This window comes from Morone saxatilis, unplaced genomic scaffold (assembly GCF_004916995.1).
Source record: "Morone saxatilis isolate NCDOM2014 unplaced genomic scaffold, NCSU_SB_2.0 Contig19, whole genome shotgun sequence".
NCBI classification, from domain to species: domain Eukaryota; kingdom Metazoa; phylum Chordata; class Actinopteri; family Moronidae; genus Morone; species Morone saxatilis.
The window spans coordinates 9241633-9258546 of NW_023339751.1; the positions used below are offsets into that span (position 1 = coordinate 9241633).

A 16914-nucleotide genomic window follows, 5' to 3' on the forward strand; every position below is an offset into this window, starting at 1 on the left:
TTCCTGGATGTTTACTGTGTGTGAGGAAGGAGGGCAGGATCAATCACACTCTTATTGGACTGATCATAATCTGTACAGTGTGCATTTTGTAAATAAAGAACTCTACTAATGAACTGGCTGCTCATTGTCCGTAGACCAGATTACATTTTAATAATGTGTGCAGAACAAATAAGGCCTCAGAGTCCAAAAGTCAAACTCCACCTCATTACAAACCTCATTACAAGGTCTTAAGACAGTTCAAACTGTCTTTAATCCATCATTTCATCAAGCAAACAAACCCTTACAAGTCATAACAACCGACTGAGCTTTTGCATCCGAACCACCTCAATTTCACTTTCACGTTTCACTAACTTGCAGAGGAGCAGATATGTTGTGTGCAGCCTCCGTCTGCTGCGTCCGCTCAGAGACTTGTGATGATATCATCGAGGGAGCCTCGGCTAGTACGGACTCGTTCACTTCCAGAAAACTAACCTGAACTGAGACGGATGAGGGAAATAATGTAAATTCAGTTTTGAGGTGGATTTTTACCGACATGTTTATCACTTTCAGACTTCCTTCTTTGAACTGCGCCACTCCTTCGTGACGCAGCGATCGCAGTCAGGAGCAAACACGGGTCAGTTTCCTTCAAACGCTTTTGTCCCAAAACAATAAAGACAAACAGGGGAGTAACTAACAGAAACACATAATTGATTCTTCTGTATGATCAGTCCAGTCGCAAATGTGCAACGAGTTTTGTGAGTCTTTCATTAGCATACTGACAGCAAACCTGTTCTTCTTGTGTCACGCAGCACAACGCCCCAAACAGTCGCCCATGTGTGACATTCAAGAAAAACAAACAACAAAACAGGTTGAGTCAAGAATACATTAACCATCCCCTCAGCTCCCGAGTCAATGTTTGAATCTTCAGTTTCTCCTTCAGCACTGTTTGTCAGGCCTCAACGCAGCGTGTGGGAAGTGAAAAACTAAGCTTTTAATGTTTTCACACAAGAGAGACGTCACTTTTTACTTTTATTGTTCCAACAAACAGGTTTTAGACGGTTCATGTAGAGCTTGTTGTTAATCTGGAAAGGGCTCCTGTGCTTTTTTTATACCACGATTTCCAATATGTTTAACAATTAGTTAATTCTTCACTGGAAAAAAAAAAGCTATTAAAATTGTGATGATGTGACATTTGTTGGGGTCTGTTGCCATGGAGAATAACATTTGTAGGCCGGGGCAGTACTTCATCATAACCCTTTTCTGACACACTTTTTACATTTATCACAAAAATTGCAGCTTCTTGCGATTTGGATATCGCACTTTCGGTAATATTGTGATTAATTTTGCAGCCCTGTACGTAAAAACTACTTAAAACTGCACAAATAAAAAACAAAACGTCACCCCTACATCCACAAACACAAGCAGAAGACACTCAACGACTGCACGACCTTTACGACAGCTCTCCCTCTGCAAGAACACCTTCTTGCAGATCACATGACAGTCAGTTTCAAGTCAGTTTCACCACCAGCTTCCTGCTCCGGTATCCGTAGCACCACAGTCCTCACCACTTCACACACACGGCGTAAACCCTGCAGCTTCTTCTCTCCATCAGTGTGTGTGTAATGTGTCACAGACTTCTACACGGTGGTAACGACAGCAGATTCCCCGAGAAGATACCTCAACCACGGCTGCAAATGGCAATTATTTTCATTATAAATTGGTTGTTAGGTCTATAAAATGTCCCCAAGTTGATGTTTTTAAATAGTTTGTTTTGTCCAAAGCCCACAGATATTAGTATGACATCACAGTAGATACGATATCTTCACAACTGTGTAGCTGGAAACGATTATTTTTTGGTATTCTGGTTTCAAAAGAGACAAACAATTAACTATCAGAATTGTTGCCAAGTAATTAATTGAACAACTGTTTCAACTCAAGCCTGAATGCCATTTTTGTGTGACTGATGTATTTGCATGTCGAACAAAGAGAGCTATATCTGCTGATTTCATCACTTGGCAGGTTGTAAACACTGCAGCTAGATCTTTTTATTATTATTACTGATTACTCTGCTTAGTTAATCGGTTAGTCATTACATCCACACAGTGAAGAAGCTAAAGAAACGACTAGTTTCCTCCTAAGGCTGCTCAATTAATCGAAATTTGATCATGATTACCGATTTTGGGGCCAACGATGTTTTTAAAAAACTAAAAATCGGGGGAAAACGATATTTTTCATTTTTCTTGTGTTGCAACGTTGTGTTCAACAGTCTGCGTAAATTTTCCGTCCCTCCCCCACAGCGTGCAACTGCACACGAGGTCACGCCTCAGGTATAACTCCGTTCACGACTGTTCGCGCGGCGACAACGTGACAACCTGTTCCAAAACAGGTCCTCGTTTTGAACAGTAACGGGGAACTTTACAAATGTTTTTACGGGGAAAAAGGAAGTGTAACTGGAGATTCCTTGCATAGTGTTTTTTTGACAAAATGGGGGTCCATAAATTGCAGCACGTTTCTGAGTTTAAAAAATAATCGTTTGAAATTTCGTGATTTTCAAATTTTTGACCCCAAATGTTGTTGGATTTTTTTCCACAAATCGAGCAGCCCTACTTCCTCCCAAACGATGAATCAACTAATTTTTTTGTTATTAAAGAATAGTTCATTATGAAAATAAGTATTAGCACGCAAGAGGTTAAGAGTTGTTGCCGTATTGAAAGCTCTTTTAAAGGACCAGTTGTGTAGGATTTGTTGGCATTTTAACAGTTGACGCTTGCAGGATTTCACTTAACACCGCTCGGTGTTCTGTTAACTGTTTTTTCTCCTGTACAGTGTTCTATATTATGTTATATTATTTTCATACTGTGTTTCTCTTATCCACTTTGCTTGCTGTTAAGATTGGAATTTTCCCCATTGTGGACTATAATTAGGAATATTTATCTAATACTATTTGACGACCTGGGGAAGAGAATGTGGTTGTTGAAGCGCTTGTTTAGAGAAACTACAACAACTCCTTGTGATTCAGGTAAAACTGTTACAGTTAAAGGAACATACTTTGTGATAATACTTCATTTCTTCCAATAGATGGGATTTAATTTGTTCAACAGGCGGCCTTAAAGCTTCTCTGTCTTGAGTTTCTTTCCAGCTGGGAAATGGACAGTGAACGCATTCATCTTTAAAAACCCGGACCAACAGGCCAGAAGTATTTCAACCACCCGGCGAAGGTCTTGCATTCCTATTCTTTCTTCATCCCGTTTTCTCGTGTCGACTCCTGTTTTGGTAGATAATGGACTGCCTAATTCAAAACCCAGTCTGGGACTGTACGTATTCTTGGGGCCTGGATAAAACAAAGAGAGAGTTTACTGGTTTTGTTAACAACCGGGTGCACTGCCTACAACAACAAAACCACATAAAAACAATCAAAAGACAAACGATGAAGAGAAGGTGCCTAAATACAGGAGTCTCACCTCTTGAAACTATCTGCTTAACGACAACTTTGCTTCATTCTTGTTGCTGTAGAAACACCCTTTGTCGTTTCATCTTTCCTTAAGATGATCGTGGTGTCTTTCATCTGCCCGGTGTTTGAAACGATTTGACATGAAACCATTTGCTTTCTCACATCCACCGCTCAGTGCAAGAATAACGTGGAGTTGGACGGCGCTGACTCAGCAGCGAGCCCACTTGAAAAAACTGCCCACTGATACGAAGGTTTATCCAGTTGGATGTTTCGTTGGTCAGTCAGAAAGCCATGAATGGACATTTACTGGACATGCCAAAGGCACAAGAAAGCTTGCTTATTCTGTGCGCACGCAAATTAATCCACCTTCGCTATCTTTCAAAACATACTGAGAATATTTCTGCCCACTGAGCACAGAAATGACCTGAAACTGTCACGTTAAAGTTGTGCGTCAAGGTGTCAAAATTGGCCTCCGTCGGCCGGACGCTGTGCTGAAATGACCACAACCCTTTATTTTAAAAATAGAGAGGATATTGAAAAAAGACTGGTAATAAATATGGAATTAGGAATTAAAGTAGTTCAGTCCTTCCAGAAAAAAAGCGCATTTTTTTGTTATTGTTGCGGCCACGTTTTCTTTAAAAATGCCGATATTTACGCGATGAAAATTGCGGGAACTTGCAAAAAAACTTGCGGCTTCATCGCCGAGGTTTCGCAGCTTTTCGACGAGTTTTTCACGCCGCGTAATCACGTTCACTTCGCTAACGTTCCCATAGGCAAACGGGGGGAAAATGGCTTGCTCTTCTGTTGAGTATAAACGCAACATTTTTCAACTTTCTGCTAAGATATGTGTGACTTCTTAAAATATATAAATATACGCGCATAATCGCGTTTTTCTGGAGGGACTGAGTAGTTCTAAAAAATCCATTTATTTTACTATATTAACTAATTTATCTTCATTTATTCATATATTCATCGCCTTCTTTTTTTCTTTTAGGATGTATTTCATTAGCATGTTAATTTATTTATGTAATATAACATCGACCTACGTGGTGGACCTTGTTCGTCAGGTGTAACGTCACGATGTGTGTCTGGGTTTCGTGGTTTTATTGGTCTGCACTAAACAACTGAGGTCAGTGATTCATTACGACTTCATGAGAAAACACCAGCGCGTTCAAATGCACAAGTGAGGCGACGACAAAACACAAAACGGCCTCTTTGTTTTCACTCAGAATACCTGTCGCTGTGCTTTTCCTTCAATGGACAAAGTAAGCAGTGTGACGCGACCACGGGGAGGTTGCTCGCATTATCTCTGTTCCACCACATTTCTATGGACGTGCCGAGTCTAAACATATTTTAGCAGCTCTCTTTTCTTTCTCTGTGGATTTCTACAAACTGAAGACCAAAAAAGGGGCTCACCGGTTGTTTCATTTATGTATGCTGAGGGAGGTTTTCTAGAAAAACCACACACAAGAATCAAAGAAAAGAAATAAACACAAAGGCAAAAAAAATAAATAGTGCTTCAATCCAATCAGCTTTACATCTGACCCACTGTGACATCAGTTACACGAGGTCACAGTTTCTCCAGCGGACTAAAACCTTATTCTGAGCTCCGTCCCGCCGTAAACCCAACATATTACCAAATGAAGGCTGAAGGTTACATTGAGAATAACCCAATACAATCTTCTCAGGCTTAAAAATAAACTCTCCAGCGCGGCACTGAGAGCAAACGTCTACAACAAAACCGGTTGGGCTGCAAAAGTTAAAGGGAATGTGTTGCAGACGTCAGCCATCCTCACGCTCACTCACAGCAGCTTCGGGCTTCACGTCAGCGAGACGCCACAGGTCGGACTCTTGGCGTCGTCAAGTCACAAACCCGGACGCAAATGGACCGTTCTGGCTCACGGGAAATAACAGGCAAATCCTTAAACTAGTATCCCACTTAATCCAGAGCACTAGGGTCACAAGTAAGAAGGTAGGGCCTCACAAAGTCAGTAATTCAGCAGCCCGCTCTCCTCCTACACGGTTTCTATTCGACAGAAAGGGAGCCGCTGTGATTCAGAAGGTGTGTGTGTCTCTAAGTCGACTTTTCGCTTCGTAGTTTTTAATTTTTTAGGCAATCCAGTTGAGTCAGACTTGGGAAAAATGACTTCACATACCTATGAATAGGGCTTAAAGTTGCAGATTGCGACCGACTCGCCTCGCCCTCCCCCTTTCCGAGTGTGCAGGAGAAACTACTGTGCGAAAGGCCTGTTTGGTTTGTCCCTTCTGGGCTACAGTAGAAAACGCGGCGGCTGCTCCCTCTGTAGATAACAACGGCTCATTCAAACGGTAACAAAAACACAAAAGGTTAGTTGCAGTGAACGTAAAGATATTTTACTCTCCCTGGTTTTTAGCCGTTTGAGAAACAACTCTACGCTCTTTGGCCTTCGTCAGCTGATCCAGGTGCTTTTTTTGTTGTCAAAACTCAATTTAATAAGGTCACTAACGGCCCTTTGACCTTTAAATCTTAATTAAATTAAACAGTTGTCTCATTGGGGACGGTGAAAGCCTCTACCTGCCTCTTAATTCATATCACTTTCCTCTATCGTAAAGTAAACATTACTCTAGGGTACATTTATCTTGGTACTGAGTCATAAAGGATTACGACTTCAGGTTTTATCGTTATTATCAAACTCCACCTGAAACAAACGAGGTATTTCGTGCAACATACATTTATTGTGGTAAATTTCCATTATTGGCTTCACTTTGGAAAAAGCTGTGTAGCTCACCAACACAGTCCTGTAGAGGTCAAGAGGAAGCCTGTAACTTTCCAGTTATTCCAAATATCCTAAGGCTGCCACCAAGACTGAAGGCCCAAAATAAAGCTGGAGCTGTTTCTTCCAGTTTAATGCCACATTTTAATGAAAAATCTCCACATTAAATTCCCATACAGCCCCACGCCTGGTACTCTTTAATAGTGGTAATGGTCCCAACACAGACTCTGGGTTGACCTGCAGTGGGAGGTGCAGTTTCAGGGGGACATTTTCCACCTTACACATGGTGCCTGCTCGCTGATCTTGCGTAATTACTGTCCCCAGGTCCACCAGACTCTCACGGGATGATCAGCTCAGTCAGCAAAGCAAAAGCTCCGTGTCAGTCACACCTTAACAGGAGGGACTTACCAAAAATAAACCTGCCATTAAAAATAAAACACAAAACAACCCGAGAGAGAGAAAGAGAGAGGGAAAGGCGGTCTGCTTCTTTGCTTTTTTTTGTTATTTTTTTTTTTACTTCAGGCATAGGTCTCGGGAGTTGGTTGCATCCCAGCAACAGCCTGCCTCCAAAACTCCGCCGTAGCGGATACGATCTCGTCAGGGCACATAGGGAGGCAGCGAGCAGCTAGGCGCTTTTAATCGATCATACTCAACCATGACGGGTTGCACCGCCACAGCCGGATATTACAGTGAAACACTCACGGAGGTAAAGTGGGTGGGGAGGCGGGGAAAACCTCGCTACCGCAACACCCATCAGTGGCGGATAACAAACAAAAACAAAAAACCAAACCCGACGGATGGGGACGGGGGTGCGAAGGTAAGGGGGAATGGGAGGGAGAGCCGACAGCGGGAGAGGGCAGGCAAGGAGACAAGGGAGGAGGAGGCTATGCAACAGATTGCCTACAGAGCGGGGAACTAGACCTTTGAACTAAATTAACCGTTAAAAAAAAAAAAAAAAAGAACGCCAGCGAGCGACTAAACTCCCCGACGGGTTGGTGAAGACGCGAGCTTTCGTTCAGGGTCGCGGCGAAACAATTGAATGCGGTCGGCTGGGCCCTCACTTTGTTAGTTTCTACGCGCCACCTGGTTATTTTTTTTTTCATGATCTTCCTTCCTTCCTTTCGTTCCTATCCCTCCTTCTCCACCAGTCGACCTCCTTCCGACGCTTTTTTAACTCGGGGCGTACAAAAAGCCCAGTGCTACATCTCCGTTGATTAGGGAAGAGGATAGGGGGCGTTCCGGTGTCGGGTGCGTTGGTTGTGGTTGGTTGTGGTGTGTGTGCTGTGTGTTGGGGAGGTGAAGATTGGAGAGTTTTTTTTTTTTTTTTTCCGGGTCTCTCGGTCCCGGAGTTAATTTCCTATCTCCCGTCCAGTTTCTGACCCGGAACATATTCACTTCCCTCCATTCCAATCCTACGTCACCGTCCAGGGCTGCTCCTCCCTCCGGGGTCCCTCCTCCCTCCGGTCGCTCTTCTGGCATGGTCCGTTCCAGCACAGGGCCGCTTGTGATGGGGCACGGAGGGCTGACAAAGCTGTCCCCGGGGGCCCCCCCTCCACCACCACAGCCACACGGCTAGAGGGAGGACACCCAGGAATAATAATGGCAATAATGTAACAATTGTTAAATAAATTGTCTATTTTATGTCTTGTTTAAATTTGATAGATTGTTTATTTTATATCTTTTCTATTTTTTTTATTTTTTTTTTATTGCATGTTTGCACTGGTGGGTCCGAGAGGACTGAAATTTCATTTGTGCTGTATGTCGTGCATGTATAGCACATCTGACAATAAAGTTGACTTGACTAAATAGTATTTATAATTTGAAATAGGTTTATTTTCTGTTGTTTTGTTTTTTTGTTATATTATATATATTGCATATTGTGTATATATTTTTCATTATAGTCTTATATTTTATAATATTCTTATTTTGTGATTCTTTATTGTACTTTTACACTTCTGTACTTTTTGCACTACATTCCTCTACGTTGCTGTGTCTGATTTTAATTTCTTCTACGGGGGATCAATAAAGGAACATCTTATCTTATCTTATCTTATCTTAGCATGTGTGAAACTAGGAAGAGCTGTGAGGCTGAAGGAGCAGTGGTTCCCAACCTGGAGGAGGTCAGGAGTCCCCCACATTAGGGGACGCCAAAGGGCCCTCCTTGATTTTAAGGTTTCAAGAAAATTAAATGTATATTGTTCGTTTCTGTGAAGAAAACTAAAATAAATAGTTGTTTTTAAAGTTTAGATTATTATATAAGATATTTGAAGAGCTGAATACAAGCTGTATTCATAAACAGCCTTGTCCTGTATTATAAATATAAACAGTTTTCACTACTAAAGAGAACAATGACCAAGTATCAGGGAGAAGAAAATAATGAATTTGTCAACAAACAACCATTTTTATCAGTCGTTCTGTTCTGAACTTCTGTTATTGTTGAATATAACAATTATTTTAACATATTATTGAACTGACATTTTATTAACACACATAATATAGAGAACACACAGGAGGAGACGCTCATACAATTACACTTGTTTTTAAATTATATTAATTTCTATTCTAAACATTGTCCTGAAACAGTCATAATTATTTGTTAATGCATTAATTCAAATAAACAATAAATATAAATACAATGAAGAACTAAACTAAAGTTCTGTCATTGCTTGTATTATTGGTGACCATCATACAGGAAATACGTGTGTTTTCAGCTGTAATCTCGCTGTGATTATTATGCTGATTGTGGCTTCAACCAGGACGCTGTTATCGTTTTCTTTGCTATTAAAAACCTCTGGAAGGGTTTCATCACTGCAGTTAACTCTCTGTAACATTTCTATGTGCAACTTACCAAAAATATGCAGTTCAATGCAACCACAGTGCCGTCTTTGTGTTATTGCACAACAACAAACAATCGGTTGATTGATATGAATTAAGTGATGAACATTTGAAATTAAGCCTTTAAGTGTATTGTACCTCTTCATAAAAGCATTTATTTTCTACCAAAAATGTTGGTTTTGTGCTGTTCAGGGGGTAAAAACATTTTAAAAGGGGGTATATTAATGGAAAAGACACTGGCCGTTGTTCAGTAGGAGTTACATTGGCCACTAAAGCAGCAATATCAACTTTAGGCTTTTGAAAGCAGAACTTATAATTGATGGTTGTGGTATTGCTACTTTTATAACATCTCAATATTGCTTCCACCAAAAGGAGATCACAGTCTTATTGATTGTAGACTTGTTCGTGGTTAATTATAATAAAAAAGTATGATATTAAATGTGTAGCAAATTGGATATAAACTGTGCTTTTGTTAAAGAAAAGCTTAAATGCATTACCAGATAAGGCAAAAATGAGGTGCTGGGCTCCTGTTAATCTGACCTCCTTCCTCCTCCTCCTCTGTGCATTTTGTTCAGTACTCATATGCTGGAACATTACACCACCCTAGGTTTGCTGTGTGGTAAATTCAAGCACAATATCTGCTGAAATGATGGTCTTAAAGCTAGAATTGGATACAGGGACCCGAGATCAGGTACTAAAGCAGGACCCACATGAAATCACATCCCACTCAACTCATAATCCAGCTGTCAAGGCTCAAAACATAAAAGATGCTGCCTTCATTTCAATTTCCTAAAGAATTAATCATCTACTAGGACTTTTTCTTCGCTCCCTTCCAGGTCAAAGGTCAAGGTCAGCTCCACAGCACTCTTTCTGAGGTCCCCTTGTGGTAGGACAGCCTCATTAACCCTCAGGTCATTTTGTTACCCTGTCCAAGGCTAGCACCCTCTATGTCTATTAGATATTAGGAGGAATAGCAATTTATAAAATTCCTTCCGGTCCTTTTCTTACCTTTGGTTACATCACAAGAAATAAGCCTCCAAAAAGGTTAAAATATGCAAACTCACCTCAAACCAATGAATTAAACATGAAAGAGGATTAATGGTGCAGTCTTAGTTGGCTGCCACAGGTGGTGCTGAAGGCTGCAGCAGTTTCACAGCCTTCCCTTTTAATATCTCAAACAGTTGTCCGAACATATCCGAGACACAAAAATAGACAAGAAGGGCCCTTGAGAAGCAGCAGACAGCAGATTCCTTCCCGCCCAATAAAAGACAACACCAGCACAAGGATTAAAGGGAGCAGACAACAAGCTGCCTTCTTTTCATTATGTGGAACACTTTGTCAACCTCTTCTCAGGATTGTTTGGCTCAAAATCAAGTGGATGAGAACATAGTTTGAACCCGAATAAACAACAAAACATCAACTCTTGATAAACTGTCAATATATTCTATAGGTTTAATCGCTTGAAAGTGCCGTTCATGACCCATTTACATAAACAATTTGATATGAAAAGATTTTAATACAACCAGCAATGAACCTAATGTATTAAATACACATGTATTGAATACACATGTATTGAATGTTACCTGTTCTAACGCTTAGAGAATTTCTCATTTTGATTTTATTCAATTAGTTAGAAGTGAGAGGAATATTATTAAAAACCACACTGATATCAAAACATTTGCATTCACCAAGATAATCTGAAATTTGATGTGTAGGACAGAATTTGTAAACATACAGAAAATGATACACTTCTCTACACATCCTCTAGAGGGAGCCAAACCCCGTTAAATAACCTACCGACTGACCTCGGCTCAAACAGGCCAAAAGACAATATATCACACACATTTGCTCATTTCATTGTCCATTTAATAGTGAAGATAACTCACAGTTATAGAGAAAAGAAATATAGCAACTGCCCGTATATTTACACAAACAACACAGAATAATCCAAAGGTGAAACACAGGCTTTCTATTGTTCAAAGTTAATGAATGATAGAGTGCACTTTCACCACATCCACACACTGTAAATAGCAAGATCATATAAGAGAGTTTATCTGCGTCCCAGCTGTTTCTTAAACGCCTTTAAGGACTTTGCCATCATTGGAGCAACTCCTGTGTGAACAGGAAGAAAGTAGATGATATGGTCAAATGTTAAGGATCTGTATGTATACCTTTAAAAGAAAAGACAAGATAAAACAGAAAAGACAAGATAAAACAGAAAAGACAAGATAAAACAGAAAAGACAAGAAAAATGTCTGAACAGGCCAGCTGGACTGGTTTGGAAAGTTGTACCAAACGAACAACATTGCATCTACAATACTAAATAGCTCACTTGTTTTTTTGCGAGGGTCTTGTGTATTGCTTGCCCCTGAACTGGTGCTGCTGGACCTGCTGGGCTCATTACAACTCGGCCTGGGCTTGTTGTCCTGAACCTTAACGCTGTTTAATTGAAGAAATAATCATCATAAGAGTGATTATTTACAAAACAATGCACACAAAATCAGCCTTCATCTACCTCCAAATGTCGGGGTTACACTACAGCTAGTGAGCATAACATCCCATGTTGCAACAAAGGACCAAAGGCCGTCTCTAACCAGAATAAAACCAGTTTATCCAGCACATTGCTCCAATTCCTGTGTTCGGCTAAGCTCACCCAAAAAGCATTTCACCCACTGTTATCACGAGTCTCCGACAGATTATGACCCTGCTAAGCTGCTGTTGTTGTTGAGTGATCACTTTGTAGTTAAGGGCTTTTATGTGGCAGAGGAGCAGAGCAAGCACAAGGCTTAGCAGGTGTTCATGTTTTGAGAAATGTACAACTATTCCCCCCAGTATGGCTCCTATAATCTTTGGTTTGTTTCTGAACTTTATAATTAGAAAAACAACATAGCTGAAATTAATATATAATAAAAAATACAAAAAATCCCAAGCTAATGACAAAACCTGTGTAGATATTTCTCTATATTTAGGATGCTGCCTGAAACCCACCTGCACCTGAGCTGATGAGGCTGCTGAACAGCAGTTCCATGAATTTCCTGCTGAATTCGCACATCTCTCGGTGGCTTGGCAACAGTATGAATAAATGCCATCTTCACCTGCCGACCTAAAAAAAAATTAAAAGTGTGTTACAGTGTACAGAACTTTAGAAGAACTAAATAATATTTTTCTACAGCATACAGTGTATATAAAACACTTACTTATCCCATGTTAACTGTTTTCACAATGGATGTAATTAGAAAAAGACTCACCTTTAGGTTTGCTAGAATGTGCAGAGACAATGCTTTTTGTCAGTCTTTGGAGTTTCCTCTCCCTCTCCTCAGACAGCCTGACGTACATCTCTTTCCATGATTCATACTCCTGAAGTTTGGAGTCTTTAAAGTCCCTCTGACAATGTTTCCCCCATAAGTGGTCTGTCACTCCGACGTAGATCTGTGGAAACAAACAATTACAGACCTTAGAGCAAATAAACCCTCGTACGCTCAAACAAAATTCTCTTCTCATCACAACTTTTACAGTACCTATAATACACTTTTAGATATTTACCCTAAGTCTATAACATTTAGGTTTAAACCAACATACATTCAGTGGCCACTGTAGGTAAACCTGCTCATTAACATTAACATTAGTAGCCTTCAAAGCTCCTTAGCATATAGACAATGTGGTCAAGAGGGGAAGTTACTGTTCAACTAAACATCATTATAGACAAGATTTGTGATCTATTGGATTATTGGGGCCAGTCGTGATGGTTCAAAGCTGCACTCCCTGGATTTTATTCCACTTCATAAAACAAATAGCGCAGCTCAGTGAAGGAGGTCAGAGAAGTAGAAGGCAATAAAAAGCTCAGTGCGGTGTGCAGAAAGACATGATTGATCATTCAACTTGTTGAAACTTGCTTGGATGAGATACAGCAGTACTGAGATACAGTTAAGAAGTAGAAAATGGCCGGACATATGACAACTGACATAATATGGTCATTTTATATCTAGCTATAGCAGCTGTATATTAAATTATTAAAATGTATGTTGACTAATCATAATTCATTAAACTATCAGCATACAAACATGGACTGATGTACACAGTAAATATCTCTGCACACAAGACATCTAATAGGAAGATTTACTCATTACATTCATACTCCCAACGGTCTATAATGTTGTTTAGATTTAATGACCTTATGGCTTCTCCTCTAAAAGAAAGTATAGTGCTCGCATTCACTCTCACAGACATCAATACAGTTCATGCTTCAGGGGAATCCACATGATTTCCAATACAATGTTAGCCTCTATCAGGCATGATTTGATGGCCTTATTTCACCCTAAATAAATGTAGACTTATAAATATAACAAGATAAATCATGTCAGAATCTATCAGTTTCAGCTGCACTAGAGACAAACAGGTCTAATGCAGTGCTAAGCAGTTGTACCTTATAGTAGTGGCCACTAAGTGTGCGTCTGCACTAAATGTATTCACATTCTTACTGGGTTGCATTCTTCAACGCGTAGCAGCTGCTCTGGCGTACACCTCTCCAACACCGGCTCAAGGATTTCAAACGGGACTCCACCAGTTTCATAGAGCACTGAGAAGAGATCCCTGCACCTAAATATAAATCCAACAAACTGACACACTGATCAGAGCCTTGCAAAAAAAAAAAGGGGTTTTCTTTGTGCTTTCACTCACAGTTAATATTATTCTGGAGTGTGCGGATACACTGTTGGTGCAAACTCATCATGGTCGGGAGGAAGACAGTCTTGGCACCAGAGTACACTTGCATCTTCTTGTTCAGTCGCTGACCAGTGAAGCCTGCCGACTCCTCAGAGACTTCATAGAAATCAGACTCCTTCTCAACTTTAAAAAAGATTTTTAAAAGGAGGAGCGCGTTAAGGATGAAATAACAGGAATAAGGTGGAAATAAAGCCAAGTTTGTTAGAAATACAGTACCTTTCCTCTCAAAGTAATCAACACTGGATGACTGGTCACATTCAGGCAGAACAGCAGGTAAAGGAATATTCATCAGGTCCATCAGAGACTCCTTAAACTTTTTAAATGAGGTATAATTAGTCAATATTAATCATAACCTGCACTCTAAAAGCTAAACCTTTAAGATCACTGTACACATATACCTGTTTTGGAGAGGTAACTTTTATAGACGTCACAGGTGACCTGAGAAGTTTCAGGCCAGAATCTTTAGTTTCTTTCTCTTTTACTGCAGTCTTGATCTTTTTGGGAGGTTTCTTGACTGCAGATTTTTCTTTTCTCTTGAAAACATTCGCGTCATAGTTCAAGCACGACTCAAAAGACATGGAGGGCTCCTCAGGGCGGCTGTCACTTCCCTTATCTTTGTGCTTCATTTTAGCCTTTTTGTTTTTGTGTTTTGTATTTTCAGACTCTTGTTTGTGTTTTAGAGTGGTGTGTTTCTCTTTATCCGTTTTTTTCCTTTTTCTGTTCTGGGCTTCGGAGCTCTCTGATATTCCTGAAGGTCTGTCGTCTTTCACATTGGCCAGTTTTAAAGTTTTTGAGAGCTTGTCACTGGACTCAAATGAAAAAGACTCTCTGCCTTCCTTTGGCGATTCTTTTGATGCCTTTGATTTCTTATTTGACTCTTTTTCTGACCCAAATCTTACGCTATCAGAGCTGCTTTTGATTTTTTCTCTGGAATCAGACCTGGATTTCTGAGGAATATCACCGTCTCCTGATTTTCTGTTACTCTGGTCACTTTTCTTCCCCTTTGAAACAACTGTATTATCCATTTGATCCTCTTGGATTTCAATTTCCTTCGGCAAGACGTCATTCTGAGAGATACTCTGTTTTTTTTCTTGATTTTCATTCTGGTCCTCGTGTCTTATCTGTTCTTCACATTCTTTCTCCGTATTATCTTTCACATTCCCTGTTTTAAATAAGACCTTATCTGAAGAGTTCTTGTAGTGAGATGTTAAGCAATTATTGTTTAATTCCTCTATTGTCAAACTTTCATTATTTGGACAGTTTTGGTCATCCAGTTTGTATTTTACAGACAAACTCTCTGATGCATCTCCATCTTCTGTGTGGCTGCTTCAAGGAAAAATGTCAAACACATAAACCTTAAGCACAATCAATCATATTATACAGTATATTATTAAATTAAACTAAAAGAGTTGAATACACTTCACCTTGTGGATTCTTTAGGGACCAATCTTTTCCAACCCTTAACTAGCGACTTGGCCAATTCTCCAGCTTGTTCATGTCTGCGCAATGAGTTAACCGTTTTGCCAATTCCAGTTTCCTAATATATATATGTGGACAGAAGTTAATGCAGTCAAAGAAAATGTGACTTCCAAATTCCCCAAATTCATATACAAATATATCAACACGAAATACACTCCTTGCAAAAGACTCACGGCAAGAATGTCTAATGTGATATTCAGATCCTTGAGTTTCTGCAAAGTTTTTAGAACCTGCAAAGAGAGTAAACACATGACACATTAACAATAATGTGTTTAAACATGGTTTTGATGCCCATTTAGGACAAAAAGCAACTACAAGGTGAAGTAAACTGAAGTAAACCTGACCTGCCAAATATGGTAGTCCTGGTTTTGGATCACCACAGTTGCTGACTGTGCAATCAGAGCAGAAGCTATGTAAGGGGACCTCACACACCCACTTAGGCTACTCCTTTTACCTCAAACTATAAATGGATAATGCAACTGCTGGCTGATCTAAAGGCTCCCTATATAACTGAATCCAGTGTTTCCAGGTGGTGCAACTAAATTATCATTTGTTTAACTGTGATCTGAACACTTAAACCCTGGCCAATTAATAAATCTATCTATGCGTAAAAGTGCCCCCCACTGATGATGGACAGCAGCCATAAGTTGGACAACTGGAGGAGTTGCCAAATTTAGAAGCAAGGCACCTCCCATTTGAACAACCTGACTCCAGAAAAGTGCTTCAAATGCTGTGCGGCAGTAGCGCACATGTCAGTGACTGAAACATGCAATCAGCCTCCGTGACTGAGTGGGGGATGATCAAGGATGCACGACATAAAAGAGAAAAATAAATGGAAGATGGTGGAATTTGTTTATCCAATAGAAACAGAAGAAGCTCCGAAACAACACTCAATCTTTCTGGAGCAATTATTGGTTGGATCGATGCACCTATGACACAAATTGGAGAGTGCATTTGCAAACTATTTCTGTCCTTAAAGGCAGCACATTCCTCCCATTACGCTGCGTTTATTGTGCGCACTTAAATGTGAAATAAATGAACATCGTATCTACCGTAGCAGACTCTGCTGTGTCTGTGAGCTGAAGTTTGCACCGCATGACTTTCTTCACCACATCAGAGCTGCTGGCCATCACGGTGATTCACGTGCAACCGTCTACACACACCGGGCAGCGCGCGCCCATTGATGACACTATTATAATGGGCGGAACCGATGGCAGAAATTAATGCGGCGTGTATGGTTTAGAAATGATGTAACAATTCATATTCAGGACATCATGTTTTTATAGATCACAAAATGACTTTAAACCACCTCAATGAAATTTCCCCCAAGCCTCTCTGGGAGCTGCTGGCCCTTTGAATGGACATATTGGGACACTAAAATATGTCTCATCCTTGCTGATTGGCGTGCTGATTGTTCTTTTGCATAATTAATGACTCTCTCCTTAAAAAAATCCTGCTCTCCTTTTCAAGAGTTTACCCAAAGAGATGCATGACTTATATGATCATGACAAACTCAGATTATATGGAGAAAATGAATGTATTTTATAATGTGTATACCTTTCGGGTTTCCTCAACCAACACATCAGCCAAGATATTATATATTATATAATAAGAGCTGGACATAGTTTTTGGGGTCACTGTCACCATTTTTCACGCAGGACTCTTTTGCCAACACTATTAAATGTGTTGGCAATG

The 16914-nt window shown here is 40.2% G+C and overlaps 1 protein-coding gene across 2 annotated transcripts; it reads right to left on the bottom strand.

Annotated features, from left to right (window-relative positions):
- Positions 1 to 10862: 10862 nt before the first annotated feature.
- Positions 10863 to 16552, bottom strand: eloal (elongin A, like). Of its 2 annotated transcripts, none has more exons than XM_035662973.1 (11): positions 16272 to 16552; positions 15393 to 15449; positions 15165 to 15277; positions 14139 to 15066; positions 13957 to 14053; positions 13696 to 13863; positions 13497 to 13594; positions 12267 to 12447; positions 12007 to 12121; positions 11351 to 11457; positions 10863 to 11130 (listed from the first exon to the last, which is right to left on the bottom strand). In XM_035662973.1, the coding sequence occupies exons 1-11, from the start codon at positions 16347 to 16349 to the stop codon at positions 11069 to 11071; spliced, it is 2004 nt and encodes a 667-aa protein (XP_035518866.1). In that variant the 5' UTR covers positions 16350 to 16552; the 3' UTR covers positions 10863 to 11068. The 2 variants fall into 2 exon arrangements, with proteins under 2 accessions (XP_035518866.1, XP_035518867.1); XM_035662974.1 differs by having other exon boundaries at positions 14139 to 15063; positions 16272 to 16550.
- Positions 16553 to 16914: the final 362 nt, after the last annotated feature.